The sequence below is a fragment of the Oncorhynchus mykiss genome, chromosome 20, assembly GCF_057628025.1.
Source record: "Oncorhynchus mykiss isolate SJ-2025 chromosome 20, ASM5762802v1, whole genome shotgun sequence".
In the NCBI taxonomy this organism is placed as follows: domain Eukaryota; kingdom Metazoa; phylum Chordata; class Actinopteri; order Salmoniformes; family Salmonidae; genus Oncorhynchus; species Oncorhynchus mykiss.
Genome location: NC_143041.1, coordinates 21,128,328 through 21,146,249, shown reverse-complemented (window position 1 = coordinate 21,146,249; position 17,922 = coordinate 21,128,328). Strand labels below are relative to the sequence as shown.

Below are 17,922 nucleotides of genomic sequence, written 5' to 3'. Positions count from 1 at the left end.
GAGCATCCCGGGACTCGGCTCCTTTCCTGAAAACTCAGCAGTGAGAGAGCTCCGCTCAGTGTCCGCCCTGCTGATTCTTCGCTCTTCCTGCCAATGGCTTCTGTGAACAATTAGAGGTCGGCTTTCCCAGCATCTCTGACCACAGCTCCCCAAGCATGTCAATCTCTAGCCCATCATTTCGAAGTGTTGGCTACTCAGATGTGCTTCAAACCAACACTGATGCCAACCTATATTGATTCGATATTGACACTATTGCAAATGCCAAAGCCAAAACCAATGAAGAAAAACACATCCTGGTTAGTTTAGGCAAGAACTTAATAGCACAAATATTGCTGCACCGATGCTCATAAATACTTGAACTTGAGAGATAAATGCTTGGGTCTGACTGGTTGTAAATCCCCAGGCTGATTGGCTGCTCGTTTGGTCGTTGGGTATATATCTTGTCCTGATTGGTTGCACCCTGGTGTGTCATGTTCTACAACATTTATTTGGAGCCTCGTGCTAGTGGGGGGTGCTGCCCAACAGGCCAGAGGAGGGCTATAAATCTGCCCTAACCATCGGAGGGACAAAGATGACATCAATGCAACAGAACATTTCCCCTACCAACAAGAACACTATGGCGACTCCCACCTCTTCTCCTCGATTAGAACAGAGCACCATGGGCTAAATCAGCACAGGAACTTTCAGGGGGATATATGAGACTGACTCGCCAAGTTGAGTCATTTAGACTGGGCCAAGTCTGAATCCATATACAGTATAATGGTTGTGAAAAATATCTGTCCCTCTAATGACCCTAATAAGACTGGCAGCTCCCCACTAAATGAGAACAGTTGCGTCTAGTGGCACGTCCTATGTTGTAAAACGATCCTTAGCATATATAGAACACTTCCAAGCTGTTGTTTTTTTTAGTCGGGGTGAGGAATTCTGTTGGCCTACAGAGCGCGGCCAGCAGTTGTTCTCCCAAGAGAGTGGTGTGCGACTTGGAAGTAGGGAGGAGGGGGGATTCTGGAAGATGGTTGGATGTTACCAACCACATGGCATGTTGAGAAATTGAGGGATTCGTAAAATATGGGGGTCTGCAAAGCGATGCCACAGGCCAAGTTACAGGATGAGGAGATGTGGGGGTGGTGGGCAGAGGAGGAGAATACAGACAGCATCCCAGGCAAACATAAGGCTGAGAGGAAGTAGTGTGTATGGCCCAATACATCACTGGGGCCAAGCTTTCTGCCATCCAGGACCTATATACTAGGCAGTGTCAGAGGAAAGACCAAAAATTGTCAGAGACCCCAGTCACCCAAGTCATAGACTGTTTTCTCTGCTACCACAAGGCAAGCGGTACCGGAGCGCCAAGTCTAGGACCAAAAGCTCCTTAACAGCTTCTACCCCCAAGCCATAAGACTGCTGAACAATTAATCAAATGGCCACCGGACTATTTACATTGACCTCCCCCATTTGTTTTTTTACACTGCTGCTACGCTGTTAATTATCTATGCATAGTGACTTCAGCCCTACCAACATATACAAATTACCTCAACTAACTTGCACCCCTGCACAGTGATTTGGTACAGGTAACCCCTAGATATATAGCCTCGTTATTGTTATTTTGTTGTGTTACTTTTTATCATTTTTTCCTTTCTGTTGGTTAAGGGCTTGTAAGTAAGCATTTCACGGTAAGGTCATATTCGACGCATTTGACTAATAAAGTTTCATTCGATTTTTTGATCTCATGCACATCCACTCCATGGCCCTGACAATAAAGGTTTCCTGTTGCAATCTCCAACTCTGCCATAGTTCTGGGGCTAAGGGTTTGGGGAATAGCAGATAGGTTGAGTACGGAAGATTCTGCTCTGGCAAGCTGGAAGGACAGGAGTCTACAGCTCCAATCACTAGGCCTATAATGCAAACTAACCCACATCCTTGGATTAAGTAATGAAATGCCAATATTGGTCCACAGTAGTAGCATCTAGCGGCCTGCTAACAACACTAATCCCTGCTGAGATTAGGGCGAAGAATTCCACCCAATACCTTCTCCTAACCCCACACCACAGCCATGGACTCCTGCCCTCCCAGCTGCTGTGTGTGTAGCAGGGTGGGCGCCATGGCAGGCAGCTCTGACACCTGTCTCGAACAAGTGCCAGCATTCACACAGTGACTCTGGTTTCCTGAAGCTCGCTGCCTGGCAGTCAGGTGACAAACACTAACCTACAACTCCTCTGACAGTGCACACACACACAGTAGGCACACACACAGCAACATCTTAACCAAGAGGCACTTAAGTGTGATCAAGACCACTTACAAAGCCTCAATACCATGGCTAGAGAGGCCATACCCTCTCATGTTTCTCAGATATCAAACCCCTGATTCAATCTGTGGCTTGGAGCTATAAACCAACGCTTCCCCCAGTCTCTCGCCCGCCCTGCTGTAACCACCATTTTTGCATACCGCTCGACTTGCGTAACTGTTGAGTGGTTTCTCTCCCGGGAGACAATGACTGTGTACAGAGCAGGCCAAATCTTTCAACTTTAAATAGGCTACAGATTGTGAGGGAGACAAAAAGACGTTCGGTCCACTGTATAAAAATAAACATTTCTATGAGTGTTGAGTAATGTTGCTTCTTTAAAGGGGTGCTGAACTTCCTGATTTGGCCTTGGAACTTCCTGATTTCGCCAATTACCATCAGCCGAATGGTGTGCGACTGTGGCAAAGTTGGTTTGACCTTTGATAGCCTACCTCTGGGGCTAGATAGGGACTCTGGGGATAGATAGGGACTGTCAATAAATTACACAATTAAATTAAATCTCATTAAAATCTTTCAATATACACTACTGTTCAAAAGTTTGGGGTCACTTAGAAATGTCCTTGTTTTTTAAAGAAAAGCACATTTATGGTCCATTAAAATAACATCACTATGATCAAAAATACAGCGTAGACATTGTTAATGTTGGAAATGACTATTGTAGCTGGAAACGGCTGACTTTTGGGGGGAATATCTACATAGGAGTACAGAGGCCCATTATCAGCAACCATTCCAATGGCACGTTGTGTTAGCTAATCCAAGTTTATCATTTTAAAAGGATCATTAGAAAACCCTTTTGCAATTATGTTAGCACAGCTGAAAACTGTTGTCCTGGTTAAAGAAGCAATACAACTGGCCTTCTTAACCTCCTATGGCTGCGATCCCTGTACAGGGATCAACATCAGGGGAAATAGAATCTTGGTAATCAAACTACGTTTTCCAATTTAAAATAGCTATTACAGAGAACAAATATCATGCTTTTGTTTGAGAAGAGCAATCAACAACAGAAACATTTTCCGCCATGACAATTTTTACACATTCACATCTGAAGGTAAAATTATGACATTCTGATATCTTGCTCTTATTTCTCTTCCTGAGGGTCCCAGTGATAAAATGAAGTGCCGTTTTCTTTGATAAAATCAATTTTTATAGCTTAAATCGAAACATTTTGTAACCCGTTTGTGCCGTGAATTCCATCTCTATCAATGTTTTTACGGAGCATTTGACGTAATTACACGCGGTAAACCATTGTTTATCTAGTCATGGCTGGTTTCAGTGCATTCCTCTGGATGATTGCAACACAGCCAAACGCCATTGTTTTTTTGCGGGGAGTATTGACCGAAGTGAACTGATTTGAAGACAATGAGCAATGACTACCTTGCGCACCCATCATTTTAGCGAAGCTTCGTTGATGGACTATTTCTGCCCAATGACCACTGATCTTCTTGAAATCTAGCTGGGTAGATAGCCAATGAGCTGAGGTAAACGCCAGTATGTAATGGTTTTGGGTTGGACCACCATTCCTTTTTTGTAATCTCACGCGTAACGAACTCCATTCTCGCCTTGACGATCAGAGGAGTTGCTGTAAGGCTTTTTACGCGCAGCTGTATTTCGGAAAGTTGTATTTTCAACGATTTCATTGAAGGTATCATGGCGAATAAATCAGGAAAAGCGAAGTCAAAGTCTAAAGTGAAAGTGAAAAAGTGAAAGTGAGACAGATTTTTTGATTGAGGAATCTTTGAGTGTTGTGATTCAAACTGTTGAGAAGCTGTTTCTGCAAGGACAGGACGTACTTCTGGACGGGTAAGTGCTAATGCCGTTTTATGAAATATATATATATATATATATATATATATATATATATATATATTGCAAAAAATGATTTAAAGAAGAACTGGCCTTCTTAAGACTAGTTGAGTATCTGGAGCATCAGCATTTGTGGGTTAGATTACAGTGCTAACATAATTGCAAAAGGGTTTTCTAATGATCAATTAGCCTTTTAAAATGATAAACTTGGATTAGCTAACACAACGTGCCGTTGGAACACAGGAGTGATGGATGCTGATAATGGGCCTCTGTACGCCCATGTAGATATTCCATAAAAAATCTGCCATTTCGAGCTACAATAGTCCTTTACAACACGAATAATGTCTACACTGTATTTCTGATCAATTTGATGTTATTTTAATGGACAAAAAATGTGCTTTTCTTTCAAAAACAAGGACATTTCTAAGTGGCCCATTGAAATATTGAGTTATTATTGTTTAAAAATAATGTCCCATGTACATTGTGTAATTTACTGCTGGTCCCTAACTAGCCCCATAGGGATATCGATTATCAAAACAAATTGACCATGGGCATTACGATCGGTTCACGTGCAGCTGAGCTCCGAATTGATGATTACTTGGGTGCTGCCAGCTGTGGTCATGATTGAAATAAACCCAACCCAAGGAAAACTCTTACGGTACCCTTCATTCCGCAACATAATTTTTTTCCCTTTCATCTAGCAAATCCCTGTTTTTTGGACAAGACTGACTTTATGACCAAAATTATCAATGATTAAATTCAAAACGAGAAGTTGGTTTTGAAGGGCAATCGCCCGTGAAGAGAACAGTGAGAAGGAGATAGCGTGCCTGGAGTAAACATCGGATTCCATGTTGTAGTTGTAACTTAATTGTAAACTCCCCTGAGAGTATCAGAGTCAAGCTGGGTCAGGGGGGGGGGGGGGGGGGGGGGGGTGTAATTGAGTTGTAGTCCAACAACAGCTAGGCCTACAACTGACACCACTGTAGCCACTTTGAAACATTCTGCTATTAATACTACTAGTGCTAGCACTTCTTTATCCATAATATATTTACGCTATATAGTGAGCTTGTCACCACTGTTGCTTGTATGAAAAGTACTCCAGTAGTACACCACTAGTAATGGGGGGGATGTGAGGTCAGGGGTCCAGGCTGGGTGCTGGGGCAGTGGACTGGACCTGATTCAGCGCTGCAGTCACTGGTATGGAGATGCTGCCGGTGCTCATTCTACCGCCCAGCGGACCACAGCCTCTTTCCCCGCCTCATTTGCACAGCAATCCCGCTTTTCTGCACTCAGTGTATCTTTTTGTCATTTCCCTGCTGAGGGTCCATTTGTATTATCTGCTGAAATGGCAGGCAGAGGGAGAAGGAGGTAGGGAGGAGAAAGGGGGGTCTGGTCCCAAGGAGACTGTGTTTCTTTACAGCAGTGAATCTCAATGGCAACCTCCCCCTGCACACACACAGACTGACACTCAGGCCCAACTCCCCTCCATGACTAATGTGCCCCGACACTCATACGTCACCCGTAAATTGGCCAAATGAATTAACCACGGCCCCTGTGTAGTGTTACAGACTTTAAATGGATTTTCCCCTCTCCAGGTCTGCCCAATAATTGCATTTATCCATCTTGTTGAAGCGCAGTTTACACACTTGCTAACATCATGCCAATCCCGGCTACATTTTCCGCTCCAATGGTGGGAGATTTGTCATTGGATCATAACAGGTAATTCAAACAACAATTAGTTTGATGACTCAACCATATGTCAATGTCTAGCTGCCCAGTAGGCAAGGCATTGGTGGAGCAAAGGGCCCTTCTATCAGTCTGTCTGTCTCAACCCCACCCTTTCTCAACTCTCCCCTGTTTTCTGAGATAAATACAGTCTTGTATTTATTTAATATCAATCATGCAAACCTCCAGGTTGAAGCAACCCATGGCTGTGGTACCTAGGAACTAAATGAGGCCTGTAGGCAACCATGCAAACACACAGAGACAGACAAACGAGGCTATGGCTGTGAACACTGGTGTGGGTGGGGGTCATCGCTACACTTGTGTAGTGTTTGAACAGTAGTGCATTAGACACTCTGGGGCCCACAGGACAATTCAGCTATGTAAACACAGAGGAACTTCCTTCCCTCCGGTCCTTCAGGCCTGCACTAAGACGACCCACTGTTTAAACAGCAGAGAATTCCTCCGCCCGCCTGGCCCTACCAGAGCAGCTGCTCTCCACTGAGGCCTCAGTGCAGGACAGACCAGAGACAGGCTCAGTGTTTAGTCAAAGTGCTCAGGGTAATCCTCCAAAGATGTACAGACAGACAGAATCTGGACTGAATTGACAATAAAGACTTAGCATGGCCATAAAAGGTGTATTATATTTTTTACCTCGACTGTTATGTCTGAATGGGTTTTATTTGTTCACAGAAATTATAGACTAGTCACCTTGGCAAAGGCAGATTAGCTAACCAGAAGATCAAGAGTTAAAACTGGGAAAATATTCCATCCTGAAATCTTGCCACTCAACATCACCTGTTATGACAACGCCAGTAATATATCTTTATTGATATTTGAAGAATGCTCGACGCATAAAGATACCGGGGCAGTAAATGGTAAGATAAAAAATAAGATGCGGGGGTAAAGAAACTCCTCGTTCTAAAGGGCACCGTGACAGACGTCACAGAAGCCGGTCACATGATCTTCACCTGTCACCCTCGCAAGATGACAGGATGACAATCCAGACCCCTTAGTATACTTTCAATATTTTATTAATCACTTAAGTTCAAAGATCTTCATATTTGTTTTCTATAATTATTATGTATAAATCGTTTCTGTTGACTGTCAATCAAACCTGTTATAATACTATACTAGGCCTAATCTAGAAAATAATCTTTTACTTTCATCCTTTTCCCTGTAGATATTTATCTTAGTACTATATGACTTGCTAACACCATGAACAACAGGTCATTATTTCAACCCATACCTTGGGATGCTGAATTCAATTGTTTTCTACTTCAACAGTGCTACATTTCTTCTTCTTGTCAGTTGATTTGGTCCTCATTCCACATCAGTCCCCTCTGGCTGACAGCGAAGGCCACTCATCCCACCTCGGGCCAGTTGTCCAAACAGACACTCAATTCACTTTGACCCCTTGGGGAGCCAATTGACAATTCACTCAGTACTGGGAGTCAATTTCTTCACTTTTGGAATTGACCCCAAACACTGCTGACACCATTCCTCAGTGGAGAGTAGAATGCATTAGGGGCATTTAAACCTATGCTTTTCATACAAACAGCCCCCCCACCCACTCACACACACACACAGACCACAACGTACAATATCCCACAACAGTGTCAGATGTGGTATTCAATCTACTCTACTGCCTACTAAGAACACAACATAGCATGTGCCCATGTGACCAGCAATTCTCATGAAATGTTATCTACTGTACACAAAGTGACAGCTGTCTATTTTAAGGGGTAGGGTAATATTATTTTATGTAAATAGATTTCTAACGGGCAGCTAAAGAGCTGACACTGGAAATGTTCTCTTAATCTATTTTTTCCTGACATTGTTGCACAGACCCGTAAAATCTCTCACTATTCCACAGTGTGTGCAAAGGGCTTACATTTCATTAGCCTTGTGCATTTTTACATACAGTAATCTCTGAAACATTTTGTTCTAAATCCTACAATAATCTGGAGATTAGTAGATACATTTCTTCTGCTTTGGCTCTAAAAGCTCCCTCACCTTTTCAAGCAGTTATAAATCCAGCACTTTTAACGGCAAACAAGCAGACAATCACCTCATTAGTGCGCTCCCACACACACACAAACCACTCCGCAGAGCTTATCCTCCTGCAATTAAAAGTTGAATTAGAAGATTTAAAAAAGACATGGTTCTCCATGATGTGTTTGACATATTACAAAACGGTCCCTCGCATCTGAAAGGTTTTTGTCCAGATTATTTGAACAAAGGGAAAGTTCCAGAATCCAAATGTGCATTCACAAACTAGACAGACAGGATACCAAATTATCTATGCTCCTTACAAATCCAGAAATCCTTGACATTTGTGAATATCTGAAATACAGCAGATAATCACCATAATAGGACACTCGTCAGACTGCTGCATCTTTTTATGCAGGATTTAATATTGTAATGACAATGTCTTAATATATGCCATGTATTTTCCCTTTGAAGTTAAAAATAGACGGGTAGGTTCGCTGTAGCTTATAACAATGGTGAGATGGTATAGGGAAGATTAAGTGCTAAAGGGTGGTGGTTCACATATTTTCACCAAACATTGCAGGTGATGATTCATAATCACTTCTCCCAAAAACACTAAGCTCTCCTGAGTGAGATTTCCACACAGTGGAACAATCTAGAGCAATCTGACACATCCATACAAGCCTGGCCTACTACAGGTGTTCCCTGCACATTGGCATGGCTAGTCATTATACAGTCCAACATGATCTTTAAGAGCTATGATAAAGTTACACCCCCCCCCCCCCCCCCCCCCCTCATGGAAAACTCAAGCACTTTTATCTCTCATCATAAAAGGGTTAGAGGAGCAGCTCCTTTCCCAACAGAAAGCATGTCAGCCTCCCTGCACTTTGACCCTCCCCAAACACACTCCAATCCAAACAAGCCCAGCACCACCAAATTCCTCCACCATCAAACAATCCACTCACTTGATGACGCTTTTGGGGTCGACATTTTGATAACGAGGCATGGAAACAGGTGGAGAAGTGGCCAGAATTATTAAGAGGAAAAGCCACCACACACATGGCCTGTCCACATCAACTGTGGCAATAAACTCGTCCCAACCCCCCCTTCTCTTAGTCTTGCTGTTTTTTTGGAGGGGAAGATAAATGTGAGGCCTGGGGGCACTATTGTTTAGAGATCGAACCAGGAACTGTCGCTGTTCTCATTGCCCCGGCATTCACAGAATTATGCACCCTATTCAGACCACACACACACACGTCGCTGGACGCATTTCCCGCTTTTCTTAAACTCCACATTCTCTCCCACTCTGCTAAACTCCTTTCGCTGCTGGAGACTCACGGCATAATGAATGAATGGGCTTACAGAAATATGCACACTCAGACGAAAAATAAATATACCTAGTCTTAAATTGAACAAATAAAAGTATCAATTATTATTTACCTAAAAAACATACAGTAACATATCTTACATATGCATTTAAAAAATACTACATAAAGAGTTTTTCACTATAAAAGGTCATTGGTCTAATTATCCTTAAACAGGCAATCAATACTACAGAGCTACATCTTATCTTTCTACTGGATGCAGTGCAAAAGCTCAGCTCTATTGTAAAGGAATACAAACCCCTGCTAGCACCTGCTCTAAACTATATTGATCCCATAATTGATGGAAAGAGAAAACAACTTTGAGCTTCAGTAGAATTATAGAATAAAAGGATGACATTGTCTATCAGTATCATCTAAGGAGTCATTGCCTGCAAGGTAAACCTTGACATCTCGACTAGCAGTCCAGGGCTAACGCAACCAACACTCCCAACACGTGCGTTTGTATTGGAACACTTGACAGATATAAGGACAATAGAGCAAATAATCCTAAGAACTGCCCCTTGAAATTCAAGGAACATCCATGCATCTTACATACTTCGGATCTAGGGAGCATAGTACATGGAACATAAAACGTGAGTGCACACTGCATGCACATACTATGCCGCACACATATGGTACATAGATGCAAATGCAAACACACAAATAGGATATCATTTGATTTCCATGTTTCAGGGAGCCCCAAGCCCTGTGGGCCGGCAGTAAGACTATATTTAACAGATGACAAAAGTTGCATTCCAGATGTACAGTGAGATCTTTGTGTTGAGCTTTATGGAAATGCATGGGAGAGAGAGAAAATGAGAGAGGGGGTGAGTGGAGGGGAAGGAGAAGAGGGGGGCACCAGTGCACAGCTGCTAAGCCAATGCTGTTTTTTGAGACAGAATAGCATAAAGCAGTGTGGCCCAGTGATAGGGAATTGGAAGGTTGGGGGGGGTTAGTTGTTGCGGTATGGGGGAAAGTGTATTTGTCAGTAGTCTATGCAATGTGCCTTCCCAGCCACAGTTCTATTGAGGAAGAAAAGTTAGATATTTCAGTTATAGGCCTATTTTTATTAAAAAAATGTGCATTCAGCACAACACACATTTGAAATTGAACATGAGATTAGTAGTTCTATTACCCAAAGCTCAATTGCATAGGTTTGATAAATAAATTAAACAAAACCAGGGTTGATTGTGCAGTTGGGCATAAACTACATCCAAACTCTGTTCACTACCACCAGGGAACTACTCCCATCACAGTATTTAAAAAACCTCATTAAAAACACACCCATAAACATGTTGGACTGACTGATTTTGTTGTGTGTCGTTTCAAACGAACTGACCGAGAGCCATTTTTGTATGGGTTCACAGCTTAGCCTGCCAACATCATCAACATAAGACAATTAAGTCCTGCCAGTGAAAGAAAAAAATATCAGTAAATATTTACATCGCAAATCTTTACCAGTCATTCACTAGGCGCTAACAAAACCTTACTGTACTCTCCCTCTCTCCCCCTCCTTCCCCTCTCTCTTTCTCTACATCTGTGATTCATTGACTTTACAATTTACCACATGTCGAGAATGGAGAGGTCGAGCCTCCATCTGAATCACGACACAAATATGCAAGTGATTTATTGTTTTAAAAACTGTGGGCCGATTTAGTGCAACTCCACTTTTCCTGAGCATTACTCCTATTGGCAGACCATGAACAATTACAGTTTGGACTAATTAAGCTTGGAGAATGTGCAGTGCGCCGCTAATGTCTAGCAGGCCTCGATTTTAGTTTAATGGTGCCAAACTTTACTTCCCAACTTTACTCCCTCAAATCCAAAACAGATTGCACTTTTTATGGGTGTTTATCAAGCTCAAGACAAATAAGGACCTTTTATTTTCCTTGCATGGGATGAGAAAAGAATTGGAAGGGGGGTGAGAAAGAAGAGAAAAGATAGAGGGAAAAAGAGGGCATGAGGGAGAAAGAGAGCGTGTCCTTCACAGCCTAAAAAAATGTGGAGTGCATTTTGCGAGGAAAGACTAAATGTGGACGCGTAGTGCCATGAACCCCCTGCGGATTGCAATTAAGCCCTATTAACATGGAAAGCCAATTTGATAAGGTGTGGGTCTATCCCCTAAATCCGCATTAAGATATCTTTCCTCACCTCGCAGGGACAAGCCATTCAGAGCTGTACCAGAACACACATAATCCATATGATATACTAGTGTTATGCATATTCTGCTAACATATTTAAAAAGATACTGTATGTGTCAATTATACAATTTTGGCCATACCTGTACATCTACATACACACAAAGGATTACACTATGTATTAAATTTGGGCTAATGTACAAATACCACTGCTGATCTGATGTTAATCTTGCCACAAATCCAACATTCCCTCCCAAAAATGTCAAAATTGTGTAGGTCATTAATTGTGAAGGCAAGCGCCATTCATTTTTAAATAGGTGGGTCTACCGCAATAGAAGAGATACTGCTGCAACAATACAAGTGAAACAAAGAAAATAGGAAAAAGGCTATTGTTTCAATCATACAATGCCTCTTGCCAAGCTTCCTGTGGAATCGCCACGGGTTTCGAGTGTCTTTTTTTCACTCTAAATAGACCAGGGGATGCTGGGTGTTGCGTTCTCGCTCCCTCTCTCTTTTTTGGTTCTTTTTAAAACTACTCATAATTAGACGTTGAAACCCAAAACCCAAAACCAAAAACCCCAGCCAAAAGTCTCCAGGCCCCAGGAATTATGGGGCCAGGGGTGGCGTCAAATATCTTAACATTCATAAGTCTGAGGCAGTAAATAAACCCGGCGGATTTACGGCCCTGCAGCCCTATGCCAGAGTGCTGGCCTCCCAGCCCCCGCTCCCTCTCTTTCCTCTCTGCATACCTGTTGAGGTGTGATGTTAGCCAGCAGCACTGAAGTTAACCCGTCGCCTTTTCAGAAAGCCCCATGTTAGCATGAGCATCTACACAATCGCAGAGAGAGAGAGGTGCAAGGAACAGCATGGCACCCAGAGTTAGCTGGCCAGGCCACTTCACCAATTCAACCTGTTCCCACTGAACCAGCAGGCCTTTGTGTGAGGTTGAGAAAGGAGGGAGAAGAAAGAATGGAAGGATGAGGGGAAGAAGAGGGCAGGAGGCCTAACACCCTGGGCATAACGTCATGTCAAATTGCTAAATTATCCCAAATTGTACAGCTTTTTAGATTTAGGTGGTTGGAAAAAACAAACTCACGCTCGTTATAGCTGTCTGAGGTCAGACAGATTATAGTAACCTCCACACATTCAAACACACACACACACACTCACACACACAGACTCACACAAAAAAAAGACATGCAGTAACAGAATCACAGGAAGCATGGAAAGGCATGCCCAAAATGTCAAGATCATGGCCAGTTGACAAAAAAAAGAGAAATCAAGTGGCAAGGCTGTAACATCACTAACATCACAATCATATCAAATTGGACATATCACATATGTCTAAAAGTATGGAAACAACAAACAAATATTGCACACATGCCAAATCATGAATTCCAATAGTACTGAACCATCTGTACCAATGAGACCCAAAATTGATCAAATGAGAAAATTGGATTGAGGAGAAAAAGCAACCGACAAAGCCTGCTATATCAAAGAACCACGCAACAATGGAGTGAGCTAGCCATTTCTAATCACAGACACAGTACCAGTTATATTCTGTAGCCTTCCTTACTAGTTAGGGAGGAAGACAGATAATCAATGCCCAGGTGAATTATTGATGCTATACATTTATGAATACAACAGCCACACAAAAAAAAGCACTAATGGGTGGACACACACGGTGCTAAATGTAACCGACCTGAGAGGAGGGTTGGGTTAGTGCACTAGGTAAACCATCATAAGCCAAAAAGGTATGATGTGATCTTGAATAAAGCTGTACTGAACATTTATAGTGCATTTGATCACGTTTGCAACGTCTCCTTGCATTGTAAACCAATTAAACACGGATCACTGGGTTTTTCTAAAATGTTATTTTTGCAGATGATCTTATCTTGCATACAGGGAGGTGGTGGAGTATGGAGTAGACAGAATGACGGAATGACAGTGTGTAACAAAACTGATCAAATAGGCTACTATGAAAACCTTCCAAGTTTGAATTACCTCTGACAACCACTGAACTAATGGGCACAAGGAGGTAGACTGTACACAGACCTGATATCAGATTTGAGACATGTACAGCAGCATCTTCTTACACTGCAAGGGCATTCCATGACTTTGCTCATATCAGTTGGGTATATAAGCATATTCTAATGTGGAAGTTATGTGCGCAAGCACTGGACCTGGCACTATAGTGAACATGTGCAAAAAGAAAATAACCCATTGAAACAAATAGCCAGCTAAAACCCAGTGTGGGTGTGTGCACTGATGGGAATAAAGGATGACTAGTCCTGCAAATGCACCAGTATTGTGAACATGAGGGACACACTACTGCGTAATAATGGTAAAGAATGTCAAACGGTCACAAATATGCACAAGACACACATTTAATAAAAACACCAAATCATAAAATATACAAATAGCAAGATAATTCGGTAAGATGTAAATAAAGTGTCATATATGTGCAATTATTTTGTAGACATGTTATAAGACATGCTTAAAATACTTACATGTGTCAGACAGAAAAGGGTGCATTACATTGTCTATCACATGTGTGTTCATTTTCAAGGTGTGTGTGGTGCACTAAATTGAGGAAACAAATATCAGTTTCATTACCCAGAGGTATATGTGGGGGTAAGATCATATTTCCTAATGCCTGGTCTTTGCCTTAACCTTGTAAGATGAGATGACAGGTCCTAAAGCAATGACTTGTAATTGCAACCATAATTTTTTTTTTTTTTTTAAATTTTTTTTAAGGTTTAGAAAATGATCCGGCCTAAGCATTGCTATTGCCCAGTGGGACTAGGAGGTGGCGAGTAAATGAGTAAGTATACATAATTATAGCTGAGCTGATTGCCTCTAATAAATAACATGAATTTATTTATAAATAACATTTTACATGGCACATGCTTTTAAGAGCGATGGTTTACCCATTACAGGCTAGCGTGGTATACATGGGCTACAACATGTAAAAACCAAACAATTTCCAGCCTATAAATAAATTATTTCAAATTTATTTAAAATGTTTGAGGTAAAAATATTAATGTCTGCATATTCAAAGTAACTGTCAATGACAGGGCTCTTTCAGCTAATGTCAATGCAGTTTGACAAATGCAAATTACATAAATAAACTAATTAACACATTGGCTTTGTTTTTATAAGGTCCTTTCTCAATGCTTTTCTGAGTTTCCTTTATGTTGATATATTTATAGAAACTTGTGTTAGGTGTTGTTATACTGCCCTAGGATTTAAAAAAAAGTTTAAATGGGTCATGTGTTAAGCGTTAAAGAAAAAAACGTTTTCAATTAGGTTGTAGCGAACGTAGCGAAGGCTCAGTACAACATTATATTAGGGGGCGGTATGAAATCAAAGCCAGAGATAGCCTAACAAACACTCACATAATAATACAGTAATAATAATAATAACAATAACAATGCTAATAATAATAACAATAATAATAATAAAATCAAGAAGAGGCAGCATAATAATCATAATTTTCAATTGTCCACTATAAACTGCTATGTTATTATTGAGATTAATGTTCATATTTTGTACTATAATTTGATCACAGGTGTACAAAAAAATATAATATTCATCATGTGCGCATGACCTTGCATACCATTTGTTTTATTTGAGGTGATGGAAATGAATTGATTATCCCTATTCCTAGAATGCTACAGAGAAACTGTTGCAAGCGACATGCATGCCATTGTACAGTTCATGAAAAGTTGCGAAACTTCTGTCTACATTTAACAGCTAAACACACCTAGCTGGGTGTCAATGCGCGTTTGTTCAAGGCTACGTGGGTCGTGTGTGTCCATTAATGTACGCACATCGGTGTAAATAAATGAACTTACTGTGCGAGCTGTTGGAGAAAGTGATCCATTCGGAAGGTACGGGCTTGTAAGATCGGGGATCATTATAAATGGATAGCCCGGGTACGGTGGGCTCTTGAACAGCCCTCCATCTTGCCTTTTCGCAGCTAACATGGCGGGGGGAAAGAAGAAAAACTTTTATAAGTGCCTTGACAACTTTTATACATCTGAGATTTTAGAAGAAACCCACTCGGTACGCTCATATGCCATTGTGTACAAATTTAAGAGACAGACAAGCAGAAACTCACCCTCCTCTAAACTTTCTCTTGTTTTGTCTCTGAAAGTTTCAGACCTAGGCGGAGGCCGTCTTTCCGCCTTGAAAAACAACGAAACACAGGGGTTGCATTAAAGAAAAACATAGGGAAATCATTACTTTTATATACCGTGGTTGCACATTTCGCGCACAATAAGTAAATGTTTGTAAACTACGAATGCCCAATCGATTCCGATTATTTCACTTACCTCCGAATCTGACGAGCTGTTTTGATTTGTTTCTGATTCATTTACAAGAGAAGATTTGACATCTGCTAAATCCCTTTCTGCCGATAAGTTCTCCGAAATTTTTTCATCCTGCTCCCCTTCGTCTTTGAAGGAAATCATTTCATCGTTCGCACCCAAATCGTCCCCTCCACCGCCGTTGAGCTGCGGCATTTTCCCGAGCAATTTTGGGGGGCAAAAACACAAAGTTTTAAACCCTTGATCTTGGTGATCTAGAATCCGAGTTAAAGTTTAGAGTCTGTATTGGCGTTTTCCAAGCACTGGCGGTTTATACAAACTAAAAAGAGGGGAACCTTGGCAGAAAAAGAAGCCGGAGATGGAGCTGAGCCGCTCGGATTGAGTGAGTTGAAGTTGGTCGGAGTGGTTTTCAGTTCAAAGGCGGCGCTGATTGACAGATAGAGAGGGATGGAAATAGAGAGAGTCTGGATTCAGGATTATTGACAGGGAGAAACACACAAGAAACTAATGAGATTCAAAAAAGGGAGGGACTTGAAGTGACGTTTTCATAAATAGGGAGAGAGAAAAAGGCTGGAGGAAGACGACGGACGAGTGTGCAGTTCGAAAAGCGGGTGAGGAAAAGGCAGTTTTGGTGAGGAGCGCGGGACAGTGAAGCGCCCCTGTTTGCTTTTGTGCTGTTATAGCAAAATAAGCGAAAGACTGGAGTTACTTGTAAATACGGATTCAATATATGGGCGGTCTCCCGCTGAAAATGAGTAGAGAGCACTTCCTTATTTTCTACAGTTTCAATGTAGCAATTTTGAAAAGTCACGACATAGGGGCCAAAAGTTTACCGCGCATGCTTTCCAGAATGAACTTGAATAAGCCTATATCCGATCAACATTTGCTTCGGGTAGGCTATGAAGCAGTATGAATACCATTTTGATCACTATGACAGCTTGAAGCCTTTCCTTCTTTTTTCTTTAACCCTTTTAAAGCAAGCTATAATATATGTCAATTATATTGGACATTTTGTTGTACATTTCTCATATCATATTGCATAATCTTCTATTCTAGACGATATCCTCAATTAGGTTGCATCCATAGCCTATGCATTTTCATTAAAACATGTTGTTCTACTTAATTAAGACAGGCCTATATTTGCATGGAGTGTGAAATATAAAGGACGCGACGATGAAGGTACAGACGTGCTCTAACAGTCTGCACACCGTTGGGAAGACTACAGGCAGGGAGGGTCTAATGAGGCCGGAGATTTAGGACTAACCTGTAGCCTATTCATTATAAAAGAACAGACAGGGGCTTGGTAAATGTGTGCTAGGTTCTTTTCTCCATCTGACAGATTTCTAAAGCACAGTAAAAAAAAAAAAAAAAAATGCCACCAAAAAAACTGTACAGCTCATTTGTGTCATTGGTGCAAATTCTTAACGGCACTCGAAAGAAATGTTTCATTACATTATGGAGCAGGTTTATTTATAATGGTCATCCAGTGGTTTTAATTATAAGTTTGGCTAGACATTTTTAGTACAACAATTTAATGAATGCCACGCTAAAAATCTACTGTTTGTGTAAAAAAAAATGAAGCTCTAGGCCCACACCAGGTCACAGTCAGTTGACAGTAGTTTACTACGGTGTAGTGTAGGAATTGCCTATTGTAGTCTTCTTTGGACTTAAATTCTATTGAGTATATAATAGCCTACCGGAATATGTGACTGCAGTCCTCCATGTTTATCGCAGCTTGTTTTCACACCTTCATCTCCCAAATGTTGTTCAAAAACAGCAACCTCTGGAACTCAAAACATGTCATATATTCTATCAACCTCTTTGGGTTTCGCGCCACAAGTTCCAATCAGGGTCACGCGGACATCAAACGGCAGATGAATCTCATTAATGCGATCAAGCGTTTGAATAAATTAAGAGGAGAAACAAAACGACCGCTTCGGATTTGATCTTTTGCACTATTTTCTTTATTTAGGCTTACCTTAATTCTCAAATTGAATTATTCAATTGTATATCTCTACTTAAGCCTAGGGTTCCTATTTTGATGACCCCCCCCCCCCCCCCCCAAACAAGGTGTCGGTGGTAGCCTATGAAAAAAGCATTGTGAAAATATAAGCAGTTTAATGAATAGGCTATAGCTGACCCTCACCTCTCACTTGGCTGCTCCAGAAAGACCACTGTTTGTGTGTGTGTGTGTGTGTGTGTGTGTGTGTGTGTGTGTGTGTGTGTGTGTGTGTGTGTGTGTGTGTGTGTGTGTGTGTGAGAGAGAGAGAGAG

General features: G+C 41.5%; 1 protein-coding gene across 40 annotated transcripts in view; it reads right to left on the bottom strand.

Annotated features, from left to right (window-relative positions):
- The window catches only part of LOC110499059 (transcription factor 7-like 2), a 98,846-nt gene extending 82,496 nt beyond the window's left edge, over positions 1-16,350 (bottom strand). For 28 of the 40 annotated variants that reach the window (XM_090212547.1, XM_021575894.3, XM_021575895.3 and 25 more), the window contains exons 1-3: positions 15,656-16,350; positions 15,442-15,508; positions 15,176-15,300 (exon numbers count right to left, since the gene is read on the bottom strand). In XM_090212547.1, coding sequence (XP_090068673.1) covers positions 15,176-15,300; positions 15,442-15,508; positions 15,656-15,844 — 381 coding nt within the window. In that variant the 5' untranslated portion in view covers positions 15,845-16,350. The remainder of the gene's footprint in view (positions 1-15,175; positions 15,301-15,441; positions 15,509-15,655) is intronic. The other 12 variants (XM_090212535.1, XM_090212551.1, XM_090212536.1 and 9 more) reach the window with 2 other exon arrangements.
- Positions 16,351-17,922: the final 1,572 nt, after the last annotated feature.